The 27,065-nt window shown below is 45.9% G+C and overlaps 1 protein-coding gene across 1 annotated transcript; it reads left to right on the top strand.

Annotated features, from left to right (window-relative positions):
* The first annotated feature begins 781 nt into the window (after positions 1-781).
* Positions 782-15,795, top strand: taf9 (TAF9 RNA polymerase II, TATA box binding protein (TBP)-associated factor). Its single transcript, XM_038775436.1, has 7 exons — positions 782-852; positions 3,122-3,203; positions 4,454-4,590; positions 4,688-4,822; positions 4,924-5,008; positions 11,982-12,095; positions 14,757-15,795. The coding sequence occupies exons 1-7, from the start codon at positions 817-819 to the stop codon at positions 14,927-14,929; spliced, it is 762 nt and encodes a 253-aa protein (XP_038631364.1). The 5' UTR covers positions 782-816; the 3' UTR covers positions 14,930-15,795.
* The last annotated feature ends 11,270 nt before the right edge of the window (positions 15,796-27,065 follow it).

Here is a 27,065-nt window from a genome sequence, read left to right as displayed (position 1 = left end):
TATAGGATTATGTGTGATTGAGGATGATGCCTCGTATGTAAAAGTAAAGACTATAAAAATGAATGATGCAGCAGTATATTGCTGCTCCGTGTTGGTGAGGAGGGTGGATACCAGCCGCCTCAGGGCAATGTATGACCTGACCCTTGGCAGCTTTTGTCAGTACCACAGGACACATGCCAATAATGTCCCTGCTCCGGAGGGTGTGCTGGATGGAGGCTGACTCAAGCCAAGATTTCAACAGGGAATAGGATCAATATCCGAAAAGGGGCGAAAGGGGAGTGGGTCGAGGTGGACCGCCCTCCTGCAGTGAGCCGGCACAGGCGGGACGGGGCGACTGGCCTCCTTCGCCGCGGTAACCAATCGATGATTCCTTCCCGATCAGTTAAAGTAAATCGGTCCAGTGTCTCCGTTAAGATATGATGTGGAGATGGTGGCGTTGGACTGGGGTGAGCACAGTAAGAAGTCTTACAACACCAGGTTAAAGTCCAACAGGTTTGTTTCAAACACGAGCTTTCGGAGTGCAGCTCCTTCCTCAGGTGAATTCAAACACGAAAGCTCGTGTTTGAAACAACCCTGTTGGACTTTAACCTGGTGTTGTAAGACTTCTTACTCCGTTAAGATACTGCGGAGGAATTTTGATGCTGCTCCTCTCTGCTGTCGGAGCCGGCGCACGCTCCCGACTCTCCTCCGTGCGGGCGCTCGACTATTCCCCCCTCGCGCGCGCGCGCCGCCCGCGTTGCTGCTGCTCCTGCGGCTCACGGGCACTTCAGGAAGTGACGTCGAGCCACCGGCGGAAGTGAGCGGCGAGGGGGCAAGATGGCCGCTCCGAAGAGCGTTCCCCGGGACGCACAGGTAGAGTTTCTCCCGCCAAGCCGCCCCACACACACACTCAGCCAGCAGGAGATTCTGGTCCCTGCCCCTGGAGTGAGTCCGCACCCGCTCACTACAAACCCAGGTCCGGACTCACCGCTGCCCATCCTGCAGAGCACCAAAGACATAGACACCTGGAGGTTGACAGCAGCTCAAGTCGCAAATCTCTTCCCAGCGCATGAAGTGCCTGTTTATGAGAAACAGAGAAGCAGCAACATCCCCACAACTTGTAGCCAGATTTAAACAAAACAGGGTAACATATTGGCGGGGGAAACTTCCCTGCTCCTCAGATGCACCCACAGGAGCAGGAGTCAGATCTGGAATGCAGCACCTTCGACAGTACTCCACTCAGGTGTGGGAGTTGCTCCCACAACCTGCTGAATCAGGCATGAGCCTTGCCTGAACTTTGCAGTGCATTTCAGCTGTCCTAGTGACAGCCTTGTTTGCTTTCTTTATTTTTCATTCCTTTAACTGATGGTATGAGACAATCCTAAATTGTTTAATGGAAGGTAAACTGAATATGCATTGCATTAAATTTTCTTTAGAATCCCTGCCACAGAAAAGGGATGGGAGTCCTGGCTTCAGTGGGTGACTTATTAGTCCATCGGAATATCACTTTATTGGAAATATCTGAATGAACAAGTGTGTGATTGACTCTTCCCCTTGTTAAAATGGTTTAAATATTTAAAAAATCTTGTAATATTTTGCCTTCAAAATAGTGCATTGAATCGCACTGTTATTCAGCCTCTTTCGTGCCTTCCACAGCAGCAGTTGAGCATGTTTAAATTATTTTAGTTGAAGTTTACTTTGACTGGAAATGGAATTTGCTCACTCCAGCCAATGTGGACTGTTGTCTTTTCAACCCTATAAGTCATCACCTGTGTTTATTGTTTGTGTGGAATCTTTGATCCCATATAATAGTGGTGCACAAAATTTGAAAACATATGTTCAGTCCTTACTAGAAGCAGAAGACTTCTCTGCCACAAACATGTATAGAATGAGTTTATAAAATTGTTAGTGTTGATTTGTTTGCAGATAGTTTATCTAAATAGTAGTAGAGCCCGGGTCCGTTCCTCAATTGCCCCCAATCCTTCATCACCTTCCCATGCAATCGCAGAAGGTGCAACACCTGCCCCTTTATATTCTCACTATCCAAAGGCCCAAACAGGTGAAGGAGCATTTCATTTGAACCTCAGGTATAACAGAGTACATGCCTTTGGCTGATTTGTTTGCACAACAAACCAGGTTCATCTCATCCAGACCTAAAATAAATTGCACATTAAAAAAAAAAATAATTCAGCATTATCCTGTTTAGTTGGAAATATGCCATTGAAAAGTAATTTTAACACTGACTTTGTGATGGAAGTTAGTGGATATTACAGTTAATCATTTCAATCCCATATACATTTTATTTATCTATATATATATATATATATATATATATATACACGTGAATAGGCATTAGAATTCATTACTTAAAATCTTTCCTCACAGCTCGCCTAAATTGCCTATTCTACTGTATATTAAAGTTAGATTAATTATGAGAATTGCCATGGCTTTTTCAAAACTGGCAATTGATTAGCTTTGAAATGACATGAAAATCGCTTATTGTCACAAGTAAGCGCCGAATGAAGTTACTGTGAAAAGCCCCTAGTCGCTACATTCCGGCACCTGTTCGGGGAAGCTGGTACGGGAATTGAACCTGCGCTGCTGGTCTGCTTTAAAAGCCAGCTATTTAGCTCTGTGCTAAACCAGCCCCTACTAGTTTGCAGATAATGCTGATTTGGGTATGAGATTGTTAAAGCTATTAAGAAAATCTGCTTTAAAAATAGAAAATGGTGGAAAACTCAGGTCTGGCAGCATCTGTGGAGAGAGAAAATAAAGTTAACATTTTGGGCCTGTATGACCAGGACTCTGAAGAAGAGTTATACAGACTCGAAACATTAACTCTTATATTCTCTCCACAGACCTAGGTTTTTCAGTATTTTCTGTTTTTGTTTCAGATTCCATCATCCACCGTATTTATCTTTTAAGATAATTTGCTTGTTTCTCTATTTTCTGTCTTCAAAACTTGCTGGTTGCCTAGTTACCTTTATTTTTATGTAAATGTGACTTTATTGTGCTAATGCACTGAAACCAGTTTGTGACTAACTTTTGATTCATTTGTAGGGTGACTTGATGTGTTGGATGCATTCTTTATGAATAATTAACATCCAGGGAAAATTTGTGCTTCTGCTTCATTTTTCTTTAGGTTATGGCCCAGATTCTAAAAGATATGGGCATCACGGAATATGAACCACGAGTTATTAATCAGATGTTGGAGTTCACTTACCGTAAGTAAGCATATGTGGCTTGATAATAACTGAGCCGCGAAAAGAGCAGCAAAGTGGATTTTTGGACAGGAAAAGCTGTAGTATGGGTTTCACACATGTCCTTCCAAATAGGAAATTTTATTCCACAGATTTCCCACCCAGCTGCCAACCAGTTTGACAGGCTCATTATGTGTTCTGATTTGAAAGCAGCCAGGGTATGGATATTGGGTAGACTTGGCAGTACTGTGGTGGGGAGGGTGTGGACAGAAAACTGACGGGTTGGTGGCAAAGCTTGACATTGAGGAGGATATTGGAGTTGTTGGCTTATTGTCGGTTCCTTTCATGATGATTTTTAAGCTTGGTGGAGCAGGGGAAGCACTCCTGCCCAGACCCATAAACAAAGCAAGAAAGGCACAGATCTTTCATCTGTTGGAGTTTACAAGGTTTACAGGTGTTTAAAATCAAACTTGAATTAAACTAAGGACATACACTTTCTTTAATGGTCTTGTGGCGCAGTGGATAGCGCCCCTGCCTTCTAAGCCAGAAGCTCCAGCTTGGGTCCCACCCCAGGACTTGATGGTCAAGGAAGGTGCATTCATAACACAGTCAGATAGGTTGAGTGTGTCAATGTGCAAATCCTTCCAAACACACCAACGGCTGACGGTCAGAGTGGGAGAGTGTCGCCCCTCAAGCTATAAGCCTTTGGTGACAGATTAGCGGTCTGTTCCAGGAATAACTAGCTATGGAAACAGACAAAAGTCTGGTGTAGTGCACCACTAGGTGCAGGAAGAGAATTGGAATTAGAATCTCCTTATAAGGTTTAAGTGACAGACCTACCTCCCAAGAAAGCGTTATTTTCCTGCCTTCAAGTTGCCTTCTTTACAACCAGAAATGGCCTGTTTTCCCTCTATTTTATTTTTAACTTCCCACCCACCCTGGGTGAAGGTTACATTTATCTCTATCATGTAAGATGGACACTATAGGGCATCGCGGTGGTGCAGTGGTTAGCACTGCTGCCTCACAGAGCCAAGGTGCCAGGTTCGATCCCGGCTATGGGTCATTGTCTATGTGGAGTTTGCACATTCTCCCCGTGTTGGCATGGGTTTCAGCCCCACAACCCAAAGATGTGCAGGGTAGGTGGATTGGACATGCTAAAATGCCCCTTAATTGCAAAAAAGAATTGGGTACTCTAAATTTATAACAAAAAAAGATGGGCACTATTGCAACAATTTTCATCGGAAGTGATCACTTGATTATCCTTCTACTTTCAGGATACGTTACCACAATACTAGAGGATGCTAAAATATATTCCAGCCATGCTAAAAAAGCAAGTGTTGATGCAGACGATGTAAGACTGGCTATTCAGTGCCGAATGGACCATTCATTTACATCCCCTCCTCCTAGAGATGTAAGTATTGCTCAATGAAACAATTTTATTCATGATGGTAAACAGCACTGAAATAATCAAATATACTAATTTTAAATGTTCATTATCTCTCCTTTAGTTTCTGCTGGAGATTGCACGACAGAAGAATCAGAACCCATTACCATTGATTAAGCCATATGCTGGGCCCAGACTGCCACCAGACAGATATTGTCTAACAGCTCCAAACTACAAATTGAAGTCACTACATAAGAAGGTATGCTTCATGATAGCATCATCGGAATTGACGCTGACACAATTTTACTAATTAGGCCTTGTCTAGATTTTAAGAACTCTTCTGTATTTCCAACTTTAAAGGTGACATCATCCGCTGGAAGAATAACTGTACCAAGGTTAAGCGTTGGCACATGTGTTACCAGTCGGCCCAGCACACCAACACTGGGTAGGTTGCAAACTATTAATAATTCTTTGATAACTGCAGTAGTCTTGCCCAAGCCATAATCGTTGTTACGTTTTAAACACTTGGCGGCACGGTGGCAGAGTGGTTTGCACTGCTGCCTCAATGCCAGAGACCCGGGTTCGATTCCAACCTTGGGCGACTGTGTGGAGTTTGAAAATTCTCCCCTTATCTGCGTGGGTTTCCTCCAGGTGCTCCAGTTTCCTCCCACAGTCCAAGGATGTGCAGGTTTGGTGGATTGGCCATGCTAAAATTGTTCCTTAGTGTCCAAAAGGTGAGGTGGGGTTATGGGGATAGGGCGTGGGCCTCGGTAGGCTGCTCTTTCGAAGGGTCAGTGCAGATTCGATGGGCTAAATGGTCTCCTGCACTAGGGATTCTATGATTTCTATGAACGTAACCAACGTGAGGAATTCCTCCCACCCACTCAGTGACTATAGTTGCATTGTGCATTTTAACTCGGTTTGGTGGTTTTAGCCCTATTGTTATTTTAATGCATAATGGTAAATGTCCAATGTGGTATCCTTTCGGGTTGCTTGTTGCCTGGACGATATGAGGATTTTCTTCTTTGAGGGTCATGAGTCTGGAACTCACTTCCTCAAAAAGCAATGGAAGCAGAATCTTTGAATGTTTTTAAGGTTGAGGTGGATAGATTCTTGATTAACAAGGGGGTGAAAGGTTATCAGTGGTAGGTAAGAATGTGAGTTTGAGGTTACAATCAGGTCAGCCATGATCTCATTGAATGGTGGAGCAGGCTCGAAGGGCTGAGTGGCCTACTCTTCCTAAATCATGATTGTATGTTCTTGGAGCAAAGAAGGTTGAAGGGAGATCTGACGCAGATGCACCATGTTGATAAACGAAAAGCTGTCCCCATTAGATGAAGGCCCAAGAGCTAGCATATATAAATTTAAGGTTTTGGGAAAGATATGCACGGGATGTGAGGAAGAACTTTTTCAGGCAACCAGTTCATTACCAAACACTGCATATCAGAATAGTGGAAGGAGAGATGATCAATGATTTCAAAACGAAATGAACTTGAATCATAGAATTTACAGTGCAGGAGGAGGCTATTCGGCCCATCGAGTCTAGACCAGCCCTTGGAAAGAGCGCCCTACTTGAGCCAACACTTCCACCATGTCCTAGTAACCCCACCTCACCTTTTGGACACTAAGGGCAATTTAGCATATCCAATCCACCTAACCTGCACATCGTTGGACTGTGGGAGAAAACCGGAGCACCCGGAGGAAACCCACGCAAACACCATGAGAGAGTGCAAACTCCACACAGATAGTCACAGGCCAGAATTGAACCTGGGACCCTGGAGCTGTGAGGCAGCAGTGCTAGCCCCATGGTAAGGACTACAAAGATAGAGTGGAGAAAGGGGAATGACTGGATTAATCAACAGAGAGTCGGCATGGATTCAGTGGGCCAAATAGCTCCCTTCAGTACTGTAATGCTATATTTTCCGAGATTGAATTGGCCATTGGAATGGCTGATATATAAACTTCAGTTCCCACATATGACTATATGTTTTAAATTCTTTTTTTTAACAGACAATTTTATTGAGGTATTTTTTGGCATTGTAAACAGTAACAATATACATTAGTGTGCAGATACCAATTACAAAAAACATAGTGCAAATAACAGTACCTCTCTCGCAAATAGACCCGCCTATTCTTCCCCCCTACTCTACACTATTCTACCCCCGCCCCCTGCTGACGATTAGTTCCCCGCGAAGAAGTCGATGAATGGTTGCCACCTTCGGGCGAACCCCGATAGTGATCCTCGTAAGGCGAACTTGATTTGTTTCCAAGCCGAGAAAGCTTGCCATGTCCGACAGCCATACTTCGGTCTTTGGGGGCTTTGAGTCCCTCCAGGCCAACAGTATTCGTCGCTGGGCTATCAGGGAAGCAAAGGCCACAACGTCAGCCTCTATCCCGTCCTGGACTCCCGGATCCGCCGACATCCCAAAAATCGCCTCCTCTGGACTCATTGCCACCCTTGTTTTCAGTACCCGGGATATGACGTCCGCAAATCCCTGCCAGTATCCCCTGAGTTTTGGACACACCCAGAACATGTGGACATGGCTCGCTTGTCCTCCCCCACATCTAGCACACTTGTCCTCCAGCCCAAAGAATTTGCTCATCCGGGCCACCGTCATGTGGGCCCGGTGAACTATCTTGAACTGAATCAGGCCAAGCCTGGCACATGTTGCGGTTTCATTTACCCTCCTCAGAGCGTCTGCTCATACGCCTCCCTCCAACTCCCCACCAAGCTGCTCCTCCCACTTGAGTTTCAGTTCCTCGGGCCCTGTGTCCTCCGCTCCCATAAGCTCCTTATAAATATCCGAGATTCTCCCCTCTCCTACCTCATTCCTGGAAACTACCCTGACCTGGATCCCCCTTGGTGGAAAGGACGGGACCTGTCTACGTACAAAATCCTGCACCTGCAAGTACCGAAAGTCATTCCCCCTCGCCAGTCCTAACTTCTCCTCCAGCGCCCTCATGTTCGCGAAGCTCCCTTCCAGGAACAAGTCGCCCATCCTTCCCACCCCCGCCCTCCGCCACGCTCGAAACCCGCCATCCATCTTCCCCGGGACAAATCGGTGGTTGTCACATATTCGGGACCAGACCGACGCTCCCACTTGAAATGAAAAATGAAAATCGCTTATTGTCACGAGTAGGCTTCAATGAAGTTACTGTGAAAAGCCCCTAGTCGCCACATTCCGGCGCCTATCCGGGGAGGCTGGTACGGGAATCGAACCGTGTTGCTGGCCTGCTTGGTCTGCTTTAAAAGCCAGCGATTTAGCTCAGTGAGCTAAACCAGCCCCTAAACTTCCCCCCCCCCCCGCCTGCTTCCTCCATTGGCCCCGAATCCGCAGAGCTGCCACCACTATAGGGCTGGTGGAGTACCTGGCCGGCGGGAGCGGCAGAGGAGCCGTGACCAGGGCTGCCAAGCTGGTGCTGCTGCACGAAGCAGCCTCCACCCGCTCCCAAACCGACCCCGTACCCACCATCCATTTCCTTAACATGGCTATGTTAGCCGCCCAGTAGTAGTTGCTGAGGTTCGGCAACGCCAGTACCCCTTCACTACGGTTCCGTTCCAGCATCCCCCTCTTTACCCGCAGGGACTTCCCCGCCCAAACAAATCCCAGGATGATTTTATTGATTCTTTTAAAGAAGGACCGCGGAATGAAAATAGGGAGACACTGAAAAATAAACAGGAATTTCGGGAGGATCGTCATCTTCACCATCTGTACTCTCCCCGCTAGTGACAGTGGGAGCGCACCCCACCTCCGAAACTCGCTCCTCATTTGCTCCACCAGCCTAGACAAGTTCAACTTATGGATCTTGCCCCAGTCACGCGCCACTTGTACCCCTAAATACCGAAAACTTTCCCCAACCAGCCTAAACGGTAGCTCCCTCAGCCTATTCTGCTGACCCCTCGCCTGCACCACAAACATCTCGCTTTTTGCCATGTTCAACTTGTAGCCCGGAAATCGGCCAAATTCCCCTAGGATTTCCATAATCCCGTCCATCCCTGCCGCTGGATCCGACATGTACAAAAGCAGGTCATCCGCGTAGAGCGAGACCTTGTGTTCTATCCCCCCCCCCCCCCCCCCCCCCCCCCGACCATTCCCTTCCATCCCCTTGCCACTCCCAGAGCAATTGCCAGTGATTCTATGGCCAACGCAAACAGCAGTGGAGAGAGGGGGCATCCCTGTCTTGTCCCGCGGTGTAGTCTAAAATACTCAGATGTCGTCCTGTTTGTCCTTACACTAGCCTCTAGGGCCTGATATAGCAGTCTAACCCAGTCCACAAAGCCTTCTCCAAACCCAAACCGTCCCAGCACCTCCCATACATTGTCCCACTCCACCCGGTCAAAAGACTTTTCGGCATCCTTTGCCACCACTACCTCCACCTCTCTGCCCTCCGGGGGCATCATAATCACATTGAGTAGCCTTCTTAGATTGGCTACCAGCTGCCTGCCCTTAACAAACCCCGTTTGGTCCTCCCCAGTCACGTCCGGTACGCTGTCTTCGATTCTGGACACCAGGATCTTGGCCAGCAGTTTAGCGTCCACATTAATCAGGGAGATTGGCCTATAGAACCCACAAACTTCCGGATCTTCGTCCTGTTTTAATATCAGCGAGATGGTGGCTTGCGACATCGTCGGGGGGGTAGCACCCCATTGTCCCTCGCCTCATTAAACACCCTAACCAGCACCGGCCCCACTATCCCCGAGAACGTTTTGTAGAACTCCACTGGATACCCATCCGGCCCCGGGGCTTTACCCGACTGCATGACCTTCAGCTCTAATCGGGGCCCCGAGCCCCTCTACCATCCCCCTGCCCACCTTTGGGAAGGTCAGCCCATCTAAGAAGCGCCTCATCCCCTCCGGCCCCGTGGGGGTTTCCGAGGTATGCAGTTTGCTGTAGAAGTCCCTGAATACTCTGTTCAATCCTGCCGGGTCTCCAACCAGGTTCCCTGCCCCGTCCACTACCATCCCTATTTCCCTGGCTGCTTCCTTCTTCCTAAGTTGCTGTGCAAACATTCTGCTGGCTTTCTCCCCATACTCATACACTGTGCCCCTAGCCTTTCTGAGCTGCTCTACGGCCTTCCCAGTGGATAGTGCCCCCAGCTCCGCCTGCAGTCTCCGTCATTCCCCAAGTAGCTCTGTCCTCGAGGACTCCGCATATTCCTTATCCGTCCGTATCATCTCCTGCACCAGTCTGTCCATCTCCGCCCTATCCGTTCTGTCCCTATGGGCTCGGATTGTGATCAGATCCCCTCTCGCCACCGCCTTCAGCGCCTCCCAGAGCACCGCTGCTGAGACTTCCCCTGTATCGTTGACCTGCAGGTAGTCCTGCATGCATTTCCCCACTCTCTCACACACCCTCTCATCTGCCAACAATCCCTTGTAACCTAACCCCTGCCATATACTGGCTGTATACACACCCCCACCTCGCTCCCATTGACTAGCTCAAAGCAGCTAGCCTGGTGGCTCTCAACTCCGGCGCCACCATGTCTCCCACCTATTGTCCCCCCACTCCCCCCACTCCCCCCATCCCCCGCCCATCAACACCACCTCCCCAGAACAGCCCTGTTCGAGCAATCGCTCTGGGACCGAAACAGAGAGAAAACAAACAAAGAACAAAGCTCGCCCCCACAATAGTGCAATTCAAACTGTGTAATGAGGTGGGCGCTACCACCCACCCCCCTCCCAACATTCCCAGAAAAATAGCAAAAAGAAGCCGAACAGCCCCCCAGCACTCAATAACTTAAACTTTAACTATCAAACTTTCAAACAGGCAAACACAAACACAAGAACACCCCAAATTATAAGTAAAAGAGCATGCCGAACGACATCGCTAACACGAAGGGCAATCTGCAAACAAATGCAAACATCCCTTAATACACTAACTTGAGTCCATGGGTCCTCAGTTCGGCACCAGTCCATGCTCCTTAGTGAAGCCCATCGCTTCCTCCGGGTCGTCAAAATAATGTTGCTGTTCCCGGTATGTGACCCAAAGCCGCGCCGGGAAAAGTCGCCTGAACTTGACCTTTTTAAACAGGATCTCTTTAATTTGTCTGTAGGCTGCCCTCCTTCTGGCCACCTCCTGGCTCAGATACTGGTAGATGTGCAGGACACAGTTGTTCCATGAGCAGCTCTTCGTGCTCTTGGCCCACTGTAGAACCCGCTCCTTGTCCACGAACCTTGGAACCTGAGCACCATCCCCCGCGGCCCCCCCTCGCGGCTGCCTCACCTGCACTCTGTGTGCCCTGTCCAGCTCCAACAGAGGCGGGAAGAAATCATCCCCCACCAGCTTCTGCATCATGTCTGCTACATATGCCGTGGCATCCACTCCCTCGGCCCCCTGCGGGAGCCCAATGATTCTCAGATTCTGCCGGCGAGACCTGTTTTCCAGGTCCTCCAGCCTATCCATCAGCCTTGATTGTTGCTCCTTGAACTTTCTAATTTCCACGTCCGCTACCGTTTGGAAATCCGCCTGCTATTCCACTGTCTTCTCCAATGCCTGGACCTTCTTATCCTGAGCGTCCAGCCTCTGGTCCAGTCGCTCCATCGCTTTCTGGAGCGGTTCCAAATTATCCCACATCAGTGCTGCGAAGCTCTCTTTCATGACCTTCAGCATGTTGTCCAGTGCTGTCTGGGCCGTCCGTTCCGTGGTCTGTTCATCAGCCATCTTTCCTCCCACTTGAGCTTCCACACCACCTTTGTTCAGCCCCTTCTTCGCCTGTTTTCGCTCCCTTCTGCTCCTTAAGTCCATTCAACTCTGTATGGATTCAGATCTAGAGTGCTATTGTTTTTCACTCCAGCACTCAAAAGTTCAAAAAAGTCGGGGGGGAAAGGTCTTAAAGTCTGACAAGAGCCACCAAATGCACGACTTACTCCCTCATAGCCGCCACCGGAAGTCCATATGTTTTAAATTCTGATTGATTTTTGGCAATACCATTAATTTCCTGTTGGATTGGTGCCATTTAGCTTTACACCATCATTGTACCTATTTGCATAGGTACATGCATCCTCAATCCATTTATAATCTCGACCATAGCTACTGAAGCATCTACAATTAGTACTGATTGTGCTATAATAAACTGTATGGAATTTAGTGTTCCTGTACAACTTGCTTTAGTTTGCATTGTGCCATGGTTAACTCAATATTTAGTTTTAACTGCATGAAGTTTCAACCTTAACATGTTTTTTTTATGTCATTTTGAGGTAGATTGTGTCAACTGCATTTGGAAAAAAAACTAGTCTATTTCTGTTTTCGGAGTACTCAAATAGAAAACAGCTATTCATTACAGATTTCATCTTGTAATTTAAAAAGTCTGTGTCGTTCGCTGCAGTGTATTAATGTAACGGAGATTTTATTTTAATGTAATTTGCACAGTATATCAAAGGTTTTTGGAATTTGTTGTGTTATACTTTGCATTTGTAGGTACGCCATCATCGCAAACAGTGGCTGTTACTACAAAAGTTGGAACGCCTGTGTCATTGGCTGGACAGAGATTTACAGTGCAAATCCCTTCCTCTCAAACTAATGTTAAATCTGGTAATATTACAAACTTGTGATCTATCAAACTGCATTAATGAATAACTTATTCCCAAATTAAGTCAGTTTCAGACTTCAAAATTAATGCTTCTATTTATCTTGTGCATGGAACTTCATGGCTTTTATTTTTACTAGTTCCACCCCACCATAATGGTGGAAAGAAAAAAAACTCCCTTTTATACATCACCAATGACATCCTCAGGCTATCAAAAGCTATTTTCTGTTGGAATGTATTTGATGGCCGCTGTCATTCTGGCAGCTCGGTTGCACAAGCAAAGTCCCACAGGTAGCAAATAAGATATGACTGGTTAGTCTGTTGTGCAAGAGTGATTGAGTGGGTGAGAGTAGAATCCATTCAGAGCTCTTCTATCAGGGTATCTATACAGTCCTTCATTTGATTCAACATCTTGTCTAAAGGATGGCACATCTGTTGTTGCACCACTCCCTCAGCATTGTACTGAAGTGGCAACTAAGATGGGCTAATGGCTGTTGAATCCAGAACCGTCTGGTTCAGTGCTGACAGTAGCATGTTAAATATCTAGTGGATCCGATAAAAACATTTTAAATGGGAGTGCTATGTCCTCTTGGTCATGGCAGAGTTGGTGAGGTCAAGGTTTACCACGATAAATTATGATAAATTAATTAACCATCTAATGATGTAACGGCTGGCACCAGATAAAATAACAATGATAGCTGCTGTCTTGTAAAATCCCAATTGGTTAATTAATGTCTATCAGGGGAGGTAATCTACCATACCTCTCCTGTCTAGCCTCTAGTCCCAAACTATATGGTTGATTCTTCGTATTCTTAGTGCAACAAGGACTGGGCAATAACCACAACCATGCCAGTGATGTCCACATCCTGAGAACAAAATGAATGAATGAAATGAAATGAAAAATGAAAATGAAATGAAAATCGCTTACTGTCACGAGTAGGCTTCAATGAAGTTACTGTGAAAAGCCCCTAGTCGCCACATTCCGGCGCCTGTCCGGGGAGGCTGGTACGGGAATCGAACCGTGCTGCTGACCTGCTTGGTCTGCTTTATAAGCCAGCGATTTAGCCTTGTGAGCTAAACCAGCCCCTAATCAACAAATCAACAATTAGATTATCTTTCACCTAATGAATGAGGGAAAGTGAATGTGTAGTGTTGCTATAATACATTTCCGTGGCGCCCCACAATGTATTTGGCTCCAACTCTGATCCTTGATGTTTTGTGAGTTTTCTTGCTCCTCCCGGTCCCAATACTGTCTCTTTCTTCCACCCTTCAAATTAAGACAGTGTATTGATTCGTGAATAAAGATTGTCTCATTTGTTTTTAATTTTTGGGAAGAAGTTTTGTTTTTTATTCAATATAAGTCTTTATTGGCAAGGTGGAGAAGAGCTGACAAGTGGCAGTTGTAACTGGGTTCCTTTTCCAATGGGTTGCATGTATGGCATGCTGTGAAAGACCATTCCTGGACTCAGGAATGAGAAAGGGGATGAACAAAAACAAAGTTGTGACTGTCAATGTATAGGCAGATTATTTGATTAAATCTACAAAAATAGATTGGTTTCCTATGATTAAGCACAACTTTCCAGTGTGCTTTTTGGCTGTACTTCCAACAGCAGCAGTTTGCAATTTTACAAATATTTGAGCAGTAATAGATTTTGTGACAATTTACCTCAAGCAGCCATTGATGGGACTGGTAGAAGAAAATACAAGTGACAGGATTTGGCGATATTTGGAATTATTTGATTTCAAAAATGGTTTATCATGTAGATTAAATGTTAACAATATTTACAAGTAAATATTTACAAGTAGTCTACCCTATTAAATGCAACTATGGACTATTTCCTATGAAAGTACTTCCGCACTATTTAAATTAGCTGACTTTTGTATGATTGAACTGTTCGGATCACTGAACTTGGCTTCAGAGAACTCATCATGTCAGCCGTGGCTCAGTAGGCAGCAGTCTTGCCTCTGAGGTAAAAAGTTATTGGTTCAAGTCTCACTTCAGGACATGCACATAGAAAAATTAAGGCTGACATTGTAGTACTGTACTGATGGAGTGCCTGGCCGTTAGGCTTGCCGTTTTTCAGATGTGATGTTAAACCGAGAGCCTGTCTGCCCCCTCAGGTGGATGTAAAGGATCCTATGGCACTATATTGAAGAAGAGCAGGAGAGTCAGCTCTGGGGCCTGGCCAGTATTTATCCCGTGTGCAACATCACAAAGATAGATTATCTGATTATCATCACAGTACTATTTGTGGGATCTTACTGTGCAAATTAGCTGATTACAACATTACAACAGTGCTGTGAAATGTCCGGTTGTCGAAAAGGCTCTATATCAGTTCAATGTTTTTCCTCTTTTTTTTCGTTCCCCTTCTCTCTCTTTCCTGTTCTCTTTTTTTCAATATTGCAAAACACCCAAAAACTCTTTTTTTGAATTAAAGCTGCAATATTCAAAAAGCTATCATTTGAAATGGAAATTACTGACCTAATAGAGCAAGATTTCTATTTGGTCCAAGAGCAAGTTTTGTTCATTTTTAAATACAAATCTGCTGACTATTTAAATGTATAATCAAATTGATTTGTGTTTTAGCTTTACTAACATTTGTTTACTGTAAGTGTATTCTTTTGGGCAGAATTTCTAAATATGTTGCACACGTTTATGTTTACAGCTACAGGCATCTCCTCAACAACCTCAGTCCAAAATGTTTTGATCAATCCATCTTTGATTGGCTCAAAAAATATCCTTATCACAACTAACATGGTCTCGGCGTCGGGCAGCACCAATGAGACAAACCCATTGAAACGGAAACACGAAGATGATGATGATTATGATGCTTCCTAAAAGGATCTGACCATCGTCTTGCAAGGTTACTCAGAATTAATCTAATTAATTGAGACTCCCAGATACACACGATGAACACCTGCTAATTTCTGCTTGGGATTGATTGCAAGTCGTCCAGTTTGGACAGGCTGAACTGTACATCCACTAATGTGAAGCGAATATATAAAAGTGCTTGTCGTTTATATGGTCTCTGCAGAATTGAGAACAGTATGTGGAAATTGTCTTGTTCATGTTCAGTAAATGTGCCATTCTTGTACTGTAAACAGTCAGCAGCTTAAATCCTGGGGTCCCTACTGGACATTAGCTTATTTCTAAATTGCTTTTCATGAACATCAGCTTCCTGTATTTCAACAATTCCGTTAAATGTGAAAAATTCACATTTCCTGAGTTACCTTTGGACACTGGTTTCTACGTATTATGTTTTTACATTATTTGATTGGTGTACGTAGTTGCTTTCTGCTTTTGTTTCTTGAAAACTTTAGAGATTGCCAGCGTTGTGTCAAACTTGCTTCACGTAACAAAAACACAAAATTAAGTTTACATTTTTGTGCTGTTTTATAGAATTATTCAAAATATGCCAGTTGTGTATTTTAAGAAATGTTTATATAATGAATCAGATTTTCTGAAATTGCCACTTGGTTTCATGTCTGTACATAATGGAAAAGCAAGTTTCTTTGCAATCTAGATTTATTGTAGTTTTGTTATGAGTTTAGTTTCATACAACAGAATTATTTTTGAACAGCTGTCAAACAGTAGATTATACGTTGTATTTTTCAATGGTGTATATTCTAACAAAAAAACTTGAGTTATTCAAACTAATAGTAATATCTGGCAACGTGAACCATTTAATCGATAACAGTGCTGGACTGCATTTCTTCTGTTTTCACATTATTTAGCTCTCATGGTTAATATTTCTCCAGAATTTAAGGCACAATATATTGAAATATTTGTTTTTTATATAGTTAAGTTTATAAAATTTAATTTTGACATATATAAAATGTACGACAGCTTCCAATCAACATACATTTCAAAATGTAGCTACCATCCCAATGTTTATCAGTCTGAGCTTTGCCTCCGGGATGAAGCATTTTTTTTCCCCCTTCAGGCACCTTCAGCATGAATTGTGGCCAAGTGCAGAGTGCAATGCAGAATTATCTCCTGTGCTCCAGACAATGTGCCATAACCAAATTGTTGGAGAGATCAGTTGGTATTTTCCCATTTCTTTGCTCAGCCACCTTTTATCTTTTTATTCCCATTTCATCTCACTCCCTCACTATACTAATGTGATCAAGTTCCTTGTAATCAGCAAGGAAGTTTACTTTTCCCTAAAAAGAGAGATTCAGTAGTATCGTAACTTTTTACATTTTAAAAATATTTCAGTAGTGTTTCTTATAACTTTTAGTTTTAGAAGGTAGTCACCACTTTACCTAATAACGACATACAGTTTTGCTTCAGTGGCACGGTGACACAGTGATGTTAGCACTGCTGCCTTATGACGCCAGGGACCCAGGATCAATCCCGGCCTTGGGTGAGTGTATGGAGTTTCACTTTCTCATGTCTGGGAAGGTTTCCTACAGGTGTTCTGGTTTCCTCCCACAGTCCAAAGATGCGCATGTTAGGTGTACTGGCCATGCTAAAATATCCTCTCAGCATCCAAAAATGTGCAGATTAGGTAGGGTAACAGGGAGAGGGTGGGTGAGTGGGCCTATGTGGGGTGCTCTTTCAGACAGTTGGTGAACACTCATTCGGCCAAATGACCTGCACTGCAGTGATTCTATGAGATGAATTAATTAATTTCTTGGCAGTTGCAAATGAGGAAGGAATGGGTGCCATGCTAACACTGTTGCTTGAGCTATTTTACCTGAAGCAGATGAGATTTCCATCTACTACCACATCAGAATGATGTTGCCTGTGATTTTGCAGCACTCCTTTGGTCCTGCACTATGATTGTTAGCTGTGTCTCAGTTGGTACCATTCTTCCCTCAGAAAATAATGCTTCCAAGTCTCATTTAAGAGCACATACGCAAAGCTGACACTTCAATGCAGTGTATTTTGCACGGATTGCCATGCTTCCTTTGAATAAAACTTTAAACCAAGGCCGTTTATGCCATCTCGGGGTGGGGGAATTAAAAGGTTTCATAGCACTATTTAGGAATCCCCCAGTATTCTGGGGAAATTGTATCCCCCCCCCCCAACTAAAGTTGCTGAAACATAATCTGTTTCATCACATTTCTCTTTGTGGGACCTTGCCCGTTAGAAATTGGCAAAGTGTTGCCTATCTTACAAGTGGCTACAAAAAAATACTTTGTGAAGGGCTGAGGTAGTGAAGTGTTATATAAATGCAAGTCTTTACACTGGAATGTGATCCTGGATTCTGTGCATAAACCAATGAGGAAGGCTATTTGTCCCATCTCAAACTAAGCCTTCAGTCCTCCATCACTTGTTTCTGAAGGGATTTCAGGATTTTGAGCTGCATTACTCTACAGGGAATGTGTGAGGAATATCTTGACCAGTTTTAAATTAGTCATTTTCTGTGTTTGAACTGAGGGACAAGGTCAGAATTTTACAGCCTGGCTGAACTAGGTTGTCTGGCCGTTTGATGACTTGAGCTCCAGAACTAGCTGTATCCCTAGCCAAGCTGTTCCAGTACAGCCAGAACACTGGCAATTGCCCAGGTATGTCCTGTATACAAAAAACGACAAATTCAATCTGGATTCAACAGTAAAGTGATGGAAGGTGTTCTTGACATTTCTATCAAGGTGGCACCAACAACAATAACCTGCTCGCTGATGCTCCGTTTGGGTTCCAACAGAGCCACTCGATTACTGACCTCATTATACCACTGGTCCAAACATGGACAAAAGAGCTGAACTCGAGGAGTGAGTGACTGCACTTGACATCAAGATAGCATTTCATCAAGTAAGGCACTATGGGCCCCAGTAAAACAAGTCAATGTAAATGGGCGGGGTTGATAGAGGCCAATCATTTTAGTCCAGTTTATTGCAGCAGGTGTTCAAGGTAGTATCCCAGGTCTAACCATCTCCAGCTGCTCCATCTCCCATCATTAAGTCCAAAGGGAATGTTTGTGGATACATGCACAATGTTCAGTACCATTGGCAGCTCCTCACACTGAAGCAGTCCTTGGCAATATACAGCAATTGAGGTGTGGGATTATGTGACAAGTCACACTCGCTGTGCACAAGTGCCAGAGAATTACCATCTCCAACAAGAGAAAATCTAAACATCATTGAATGGTACCACCATCAGTCAATGCCTCATACCAATATTCTGAGAGCATAGAATTCCTACAATGCAGAAGGAGGCCGTTTGGCCTGTCATGTCTGCACTGACGCTCTTAAAAGAGCACCCTACCCTGTGGGCATATCAGGCATTTTTCAAGTGGGGGTTGTGGCCCGCGGGTGGGTCACGGAGCTGTCCATTGTGGCGTCCGGCTTTTTTTTTAAATAAACATTTAAAAAAAATAAATTTAGAGTACCCAATTCATTTTTTTCCAATTAAGGGGCAATTTAGCAGGGCCAATCCACCTGGGTTGTGGGGGTGAAACCCACGCAAACACGGGAAGAATGTGCAAACCACACGGAATGTGACCCAGATCCGGGATTTGAACCTGGGATCTCGGCGCCGTGAGGCAACAGGGCTAACCCACTGCCACCGTGCTGCCCTAATAAACATTTTATTGAGGTATTTTTGGTATCATAGCAACAACAAAATAAACAATGTACATAAAACTATAAACATAGTGCAAAAGCCGTCTCCCTCCCTTACAGGCCCCACCTTCATTAACCCCCTAGTCTAAGCTAAACTATCCCCCACCTTCTGCTGACGATTAATTTTCCGCGAAGAAGTCGACAAATAGTTGCACCTCCGGGCGAACCCTAACAGTGACCCTCTCAAAGCGAACTTGATTTTCTCCAAACAGAAAGATAGCCATCAATAGCCATGTCTCCGATTTCAGGGGCTTTGAGTCCCTCCGAGGTAAGAGTATCCGTCTCCGGGCTATCAGGGAAGCAAAGGCTGGTCCCCTTGCATTAAGCCGTCTCCATACGCTCCCGTGCCGACTCCTCCCCACCACCCACTTCCTGATCATGGCTATATTTGCCACCCAGTAATAGTTACTAAAATTTAGTACACCAGCTCCCCTCCCCCCGACTCCGCTCAAGCATTACCTTCCTTACTCGCGGAAACAAAGCCAGTGATCACTTTGTTGACCCGTTTAAAAAAGGACTGTGGAATAAAGATGGGGAGACATTGAAACACGAACAGGAATCTCGGGAAGTCTGTCATCTTCACCGTCTGCACCCTCCCAGCCAGTGACAACGGAAGCGTGTTCCACCTCCGAAAATCGTCCTTCATTTGGTTCACTCGTCAGGCCAGATTTATGCAGCCAGTCCCATTCCCGCGCCACTTGAAGGCCGAGGTACCAAAAGCTTCCCCCCTCCTAATCTAAATGGCAGCTCCCCCAATCGCCTCTCCTATCCCCTCACTTGGACTGCAAACATCTCACTTTTCCCCATATTCTCCTAGAATCCTCATGATTTATTCCATCCCCTGTATTGAGTCCAATACACACAGAAACAGGTTGTCTGCATAGAGAGAGACTGTGCTCCAGACCAGCCCCCTGAGGCTCTCAGAGCAATTGCCAACGGCTCTATAGCTAGCACAAACAACGGTGGGGAGAGGGAGCACCCCTGCTTTGTCCCCCAGTGCAGTCTACAATAGTCTGATGTTGGCCTATTCGTCCATACGTTTGCCACAGGAGCCTGATACAGCAAACTGACCCAGTCAATAAAGCCCCTCGCAAATCCGAACCGTCCCAGCCCCTCCCACAGATAATCCCATTCGACCCGATCAAAGGCCTTTTCTGCATCCATTGCGATCTCTACCTCCACCCCCCTACCTTCCGGGGGCATCATCATCATGTTTAACAACCTTCTTACATTAGCCACCAACAGTCTACCCTTAACAAACCCCGTCTCCCCAATAATGTCCGGAACACAATCCTCAATCCTGGAGGACAAAATTTTGGCCAGCAATTTGGCATCCACATTCAACAGGGATATCAGCCTGTAGGACCCACACAGCTCCGGGTTCTTGTCCCTCTTCAGAATCAGCGAAATTGTGGCCTATGACATAGTCGGGGGCAGCACCCCTCTTTCCCTTGCCTCATTGTACATCCTCATCAACACCGGCCCCAATATCCCAGAGAAATTTTATAAAACTCCTCTGGGTACCCGTCCGGCCCCGGGGCTTTACCCGACTGCATGGCCTTCATGCCCTACATGATCTCTTCCAACCCAATTGGGGCCCCCAGCCCTTCTACCAGCTCCCCGTCCACCTTTGGGAAATTCAGCCCCTCCAAGAAGTGCCTCATCCCCGTAGGGGGTTCCGAACTATACAGCCTACTGTAGAAATCCCTAAACGCCATATTCACCCCTGCTGAATCTTCAACCAGGTTCCCATCTCCGTCATTTACTTTCCCTATCTCCCTGGCTGCCTCCCTCTTTCTAAGCAGCTGTGCAAGCATTCTGCTGGCCTTCTCTCCATACTCATAGATCACCCCCCTCGCCTTTCTCAGCTGCTCCACCATCCTCCCCTGTGGTTAACAAGCCTGTAGCCTCCGCCGTTCCCTTAAAAGCCCTGCCTCTGGGGTCTCCGCATACCTCCTATCGATCTGTAGTATCTCCTTTACCAGTTGGCCCGTCTCTGCCCTGTCCATCTTCACCCTATGGGCCCGTATTGAGATCAGCTCCCCTCTGACCACCGCCTTCAGCCCTTCCCAGACCACCGCTGCTGAAATTTCCCCCGTGCCATTGACCTGCAGGCAGTTCTGAATACATTTCCTCAGCCGCTCGCACACCACAGCGTCAGCCAAAAGTCCCACATCTAACCTCCAGTGCAGGCGCTGGTTACTGTCTTTCCTAACCTGCAGGTCAACCCAGTGCGGAGCATGGTCTGAGATTGTGATCGCCGAGTATCCCGTGTCCACCACCCCTGTCAGTAAGACCCTGCTCAAAATAAAGAAATCAATCTGGGAGTACACTTTATGCAGAGTAGAAGGAGAACGCCTTCACCCTCGCCTTCCCAAATCTCCATGGATTCCCCCCCCCCCCCCCAATCTGCTCCATGAATCCTTTTTGTTCCTTTGCCATTGCTGGCACCCTGCCCGTTTTTGAGCTTGACCGGTCCAAGCCAGGGTCAATAACTGTGTTGAAGTCCCCTCCCATGACCAACCTGTCCGAATCCAGGTCCGGTATCGTCCCCAGCATCCTCTTTATAAACTCCACATCATCCCAATTTGGTGCATACACATTTACGAATACCACCTGGACCCCTCCAGTTTCCCACTGACCATAATGTACCGACCTTCCACATCCGAGATTATTCTACCCAACTCAAACACCACCCATTTATTGATCAGGATCGCGACCCCTCTAGTCTTTGAATCAAGTCCCGAGTGAAAGATCTAACTGACCCAGCCTTTCCTCAATCTAACCTGGTCAGTTACTCTAAGGTGCGTCTCCTGCAACATTACCACGTCCGCCTTCAGTCCCCTAAATGCTTGAACACACATTACCTCTTGACCGGCCCATTTAACCCTCGAACATTCCAGGTGATCAGCCTAGTTGGGGGGCTCATTTCCCCCTCCCCCCATTCGCCGATCAGCCATCCCCTTTATTGGGCCCACCTCCAGCCCATGCTCCGCACCTCTACCGGCCCGTCCCTAGGCAGCCTCTGCCCCCAACCTCCTCTCTGTCCCTTAGCACAAGTCCCTCCCTCGTCAGCAGAACATTTACCCTCCCTAGTAACAACACTCTGTAATCCAACCCCTTTACTAAAACGAAAATATGCACACACCCTACTGCGCTTCCGTGAGCTAGCCCGCCCAGCTAGCTTGGTGGCCCCCATCCCAGGCGCCGGATTGTCTTCCACCTATTGTTCCCTCCCCAACCTCCCCCCCCCCCCCCCCCGCTCATACAAACATACTCCAATATCAAACAATCCCCACACAATTGCCTGACAGAAAACACCAAGATCTAAACAAGCACACCTCCATCCCCCAACATTGCAAATGATAACCTTAACTCACTCAGTTCTGCCACGGGTCCCAAATCAATGCAAAAGGCTTCCAGCTTCCAGAAAATGAAAAACGAAAAACTTTTTTGAAAAGAACAGGGAAAAAAAGCATGAACGTTGCAGCAAAGTTCAAAAGTTCTCAGTCCACCACCAGTCCTTTCCTTTTCGCGAAGTCCAGCGCATCCTCAGGCAACTCGAAATAAAGTGCTGTTGCTCGTGCATGACCCAGAGACAAGCCGGATACAACAGTCCGAACTTCACCTTTTTCTTAAAAAGGATCGACCTAATCTGGTTGAAGCCCGCTCTTCTCCTGGCCACCTCGACACTCAGGTCTTGGTAAACCCGCAGGATACTGTTGTCCCACTTACAGCTCCTTGTCTGCTTGGCCCACTGAGAATACGCTCCTTATCCAAGTACCTGTGGAATCTCACCACCATTGCCCTCAGAGGGTCTCCCATTCGCGGCTTCCTTGTGAGTGCTCTGGGAGCCCTGTCCACCACCAAGGGCCGGGAGAATGCCACATCCCGCAGCAGCTTCTCAAACATGTCCGCGATATATGTCGCAGCATCTGCTCCTTCGGACCCCTCCGGGAGCCCAACGATTCTCAAGTTCTGCCAACAGGACCTATTGTCTAGGTCCTCCACCTTCTCCAGGAGCTTCTTCTGCTGGTCTCTCAGCATCCCCACCTCCAACTCCATTGCAGTTTGACGTTCCTCCTGCTCAGCCAGCACCTTCTCCCCCTTCTGGATCGCCCAATCTCGGGCGTCCAATCTAAGCTCCAGCCGCTCAATTGACATCGGGTCCAAGGAGTCCCGTTTCTGCTTAGCAAAGCCTTTCTGAATAACTTGCATCAGCTGCTCTGTTGCCCACTGGGTCGACACACCAGAGGTCCGGTCCTCTGCCATGCTGTCTCCTGCTGCAGCTTCAGCCCAAACCTTCTCTGTCTTTCTGTTTCTGCCTTTACGAGCACTTCTAGTCCTTCTCTCCATGCACCGATGTGGGAATTCAGTACACAATTGCTTCTGTCATCAGTTTTACAAATCAAGTTCGGTAGAAAATCGGGGGAAAATGTCCAAAAGTCTGACCTGAGTGGGAGCCACCAAATGTGCGACTTACTCCTTCATAGCCGCCACCGGAAGTTAGCAGCCGGCTTTTAACAATGCCGGTTGCGAGTGGCTTTGAAAATGACGCAACCATATAAAAAAATGCAGGCACAATGCGCATGCATGCCCGCTCATCAGTGCGCATGTGCAGAACAACGTGAGAAGCACTGCTCCTGACGTCAGTGCACTGACGCAGGAGAAGAGTTTTTTAAAAATTCATTTTAATCTTCCTTCCTGAAGCAAGGCAGAGAGCAGGTCACGCACCCCGAATGCTGATGTCACGTGCTTTGGTCATGATTGTGAATCCTCCATTTTGTCAGCAGCAAACAAGTACATGAGGACCAAGCAGGCTCACATCTTGCATTAATTTCATAGATTTCATAGAATTTACAGTGCAGAAGGAGGCCATTCGGCCCATCGAGTCTGCACCAGCTCTTGGAAAGAGCACTACCCACACCTCCAACCCATCCCCACAACCCAGCAACCCCACCCAACACTACGAGCAATTTTGAACACTAAGGGCAATTTAGCATGGCCAATCCACTTAACCTGCATATCTTTGGACTGTGGGAGGAAACCGGAGCACCCGGCGGAAACCCACGCACACACGGGGAGAACGTGCAGACTCCACACAGACAGTGACCCAAGCCGGGAATCGAACCTAGGACCCTGGAGCTGTGAAGCAATTGTGCTAACCACTATGCTACCGTGCTGAGAAAATAGTGGGTTGTGAAGGTCGGCCGGCGTGGGTCCCGAAGGTTGGCCGGTTGGTAAAAATGGGTCCTTGGACAAAAAGTTTGAAAAACACTGGGCTATATTATCGTTGGATTGTGTGCGACCTGAAACCAGCAGGTGGCTGTACAGACACATCATGTGGTCTCTAGACCAAGGTCATGTGACCTGTGACTCAGATATAAAGGGAGACACATCTGGCCATCTCCAGAAGAAGATTGAGAGGGTAACAAGGCATACATGTGAATGGTCAGTGCTAGGTGCAAGTTTCAGAGGAGTAGTTAGCAGACTCCATGATTGTCCCCATGCTCTGTATCAGATTGCTATCTTGCCACACGAGACTCAATAAAAGATTCTGGTTTGGACAAGTCAAAGTGTTTGGTGCGTTCCTTTGTGAAGTACAAAGGACCAAACACAACACCCTATCCCCGCCACCCCACCTAACCTGCACATCTTTGGACATTAAAGGGAAATTTAGCATGGCCAATCCACCTAATCTGCACAACTTCCGACTGTGGGAGGCAACCCATGCAGTCACTAGGAGAAAGTGCAAACTTTCGAGTCATTCGAGGCTGGAATTGAACCTGGGTCTCTGGTGCTGTGAGGCGGCAATGCCAACCACTGTGCCACACACAACGTTAGCATTGATCAGAAACTGAACTGGACTGGTCATAAAAATACTGGGGCTGGTTAGAGGCTAGGAATTCTAAGGTCAGTAACTCCTCTTCCCCCATCACCCCACAAAAATAAAGCCCTACAAAGGAGACATCAGCATGATGGAAATCTGCCTGGATGAGTGTGGCTCCACAACACTCAAGAAGCTTGACACCATTCAGGGCAGCAGCCTACTTGATGGGTACCCTATCCATCATCTTAATCATTCACTCTGATGCAGTGGCAACTTTGTGTAAGATGCACCACAGCAACTTGCCAACACTTCTTCAACAATACCTTCCAAATCTGTGACCTCTACCACCGAGGAGTTGGGAAGCAGGCACAAGGGAACACCACCACCTGCAAGTTCACCTCCAAGTCACCCACCATCCTGACATGCAATTATAATCGCTGTTCCTGGAGTGTTGTAGGATAAAAATCCTGGAACTTGCAAGGCAATAGCAGTATGAGTGTACCTGCACATGATGGACTGTAGCAATTCAACAAAGTGGTTCACCGCCGCTTTCTGAAGGCAATTGTGGATGGGCAACATATGCTGGCCTTACCAGCAACACCCACATTCCATGATAGAATAAAAAAGGTGCATCTAATGGCAGTACAAGAAATGAAGTTTGAATAACAATAGAATAAATTCAAGAATTTGAAACCTAGCACTTTAACCATGTTCCTAAATGTAATCCTTTAAATGGTTTCTCAGTTGCCACTGCAATAATAGCTGGCCATTGATTTCTCATGTTGAGAAATGGATATGATTAGTGACAAGATATTGTTAATGATCATGTACTGTGACTATATATTATATATATCAACATGGCTTGGTTCATCTTGCAGAACACTATGAAATAATATAAAGAATCAGTCTGAAAACTTTTAAGTTGACCTACCACCATGTTAGCTGACTAAAATTGTGTAAGCTTAAGTGAACATATATAGACATTTGTGCATGATAAAATGACAAACCACCTTCCCTAATATAATTAATGGATGTTCTGGACTTGTAGGCAGTGGGCTGACCATAAGTAGGATATTCAGTGCTTAACCCATAAATATGAGTTTCATCAAGTTGATTTTTTCAAAAAGTAGGTCTGCAGGTGCAACAGGTGATTAAGAAGGCGAATGGAGTTTTGTCCTTCATTGCTAGATGGATGGAGTTTAAGACTAGGGAGGTTATGCTGCAACTGTATAAGGTGTTAGTGAGGCCACATCTGGAGTATTGTGTTCAGTTTTGTTCTCCTTACCTGAGGAAGGACGTACTTGTGCTGGATCCCAGAGTTGAGGGGGTTGGATTACGAGGAGAGGTTGAGTAGACTGGACTGTACTCGTTGGAATTTAGAAGGATGAGGGGGGATCTTATAGAAACATATAAAATTCTGAAGGGAATAGGTAGGATAGATGCAGGGAGGTTGTTTCCACTGGCGGGTGAAAGCAGAACTAGGGGGCATAATCAAAATAAGGGGAAATAAATTTCAAACTGAGCTTAGGAGGAACAAAAGGGTTGTGAATCTATGGAATTCCCTGCCCAATGAAGCAGTTGAGGCTCCTTCATTAAATGTTTTCAAGATAAAGATAGATAGTTTTTTGAAGAATAAAGGAATAAAGGTTTATGGAGTTCGGGCAGGAAAGTGGAGCTGAGTCCACAAAAGATCAGCCATGATCTCATTGAATGGCGGAGCAGGCTCGAGGGGCCAGATGGCCTACTCTTGTTCCTAGTTCTTATGTTCTTATGTTTTTGCCATTCTGTAAATCTAAATTAACTGCTGGAAAATGTACAAAGCAAATGAACACATTGCAAGAATGCTCGAGTTAATTATAATTCTTTGTAACTGTTCGATTTTACAATGAAAGCAAAATACTGCAGATGCTGGAAATCTGCAATAAAAATAGAAAATGCTGGAAAATATCAGCCAGTGGGGCAGCATCTCTGTGGAGAGAAACAGAGTTGACATTTCGAGTCTGCCTGCGGACTGTTGTCGAAATTCTCATTTTAAGGTTGGGTCTTAATTTTAAATATCTTCTATTGAGAATTAATGTGTGTGTGTATAAACACACGTGTGCTCACTAGCAACAACCCCTCTGTTGAAAAATGCCACATGGCAGACCTACAACATTGGATTAACCTTTGATTTACCATTAGGAATAGAATCCCATTGCCAATAAATCCCAGTATTTAAATAGTGTATTTTAAATAGACAAACAATTAAAACCCGTGCAATACTTCTTTAAGGGGTATACTTTGAAATGAGACTATGAGCTTGCCACCCGCACATTGATTCTGTCTACACCTCCCGCTGCCTCAGGAAGGCAGACAGCATTATTAGAGACCCCTCTCACCCAGGCTTTGCCTTCTTCCAGACCCTTCCATCAGGCAAAATATACAGGTCTGAAAACCTGCACATCCAGACAAAGGAATAGCTTCCTCCCCACAGCTACTAGACTCCTCAACGACTCTCCCTCGGGCTGATCTGTTCCCTGTAAGAACACTATTCACAACGCCCTATGCTGCTCTTGCTCATGTATTTGCTTTGTCTTGT

This window comes from Scyliorhinus canicula, chromosome 17 (genome assembly GCF_902713615.1).
Source record: "Scyliorhinus canicula chromosome 17, sScyCan1.1, whole genome shotgun sequence".
NCBI classification, from domain to species: Eukaryota; Metazoa; Chordata; class Chondrichthyes; order Carcharhiniformes; family Scyliorhinidae; genus Scyliorhinus; species Scyliorhinus canicula.
This window is presented reverse-complemented; position numbering and strand designations above follow the sequence as displayed.

Excerpts from the sequence above, each read along its gene's own strand:
- taf9 (XM_038775436.1), top strand. The coding sequence starts at position 817 with ATGGCCGCTCCGAAGAGCGTTCCCCGGGACGCACAG. Across the intron at positions 3,204-4,453 it reads GATGTTGGAGTTCACTTACC|GATACGTTACCACAATACTA; the intron begins GTAAGTAAGCAT and ends TTCTACTTTCAG. Across the intron at positions 5,009-11,981 it reads GCCCAGCACACCAACACTGG|GTACGCCATCATCGCAAACA; the intron begins GTAGGTTGCAAA and ends TTGCATTTGTAG.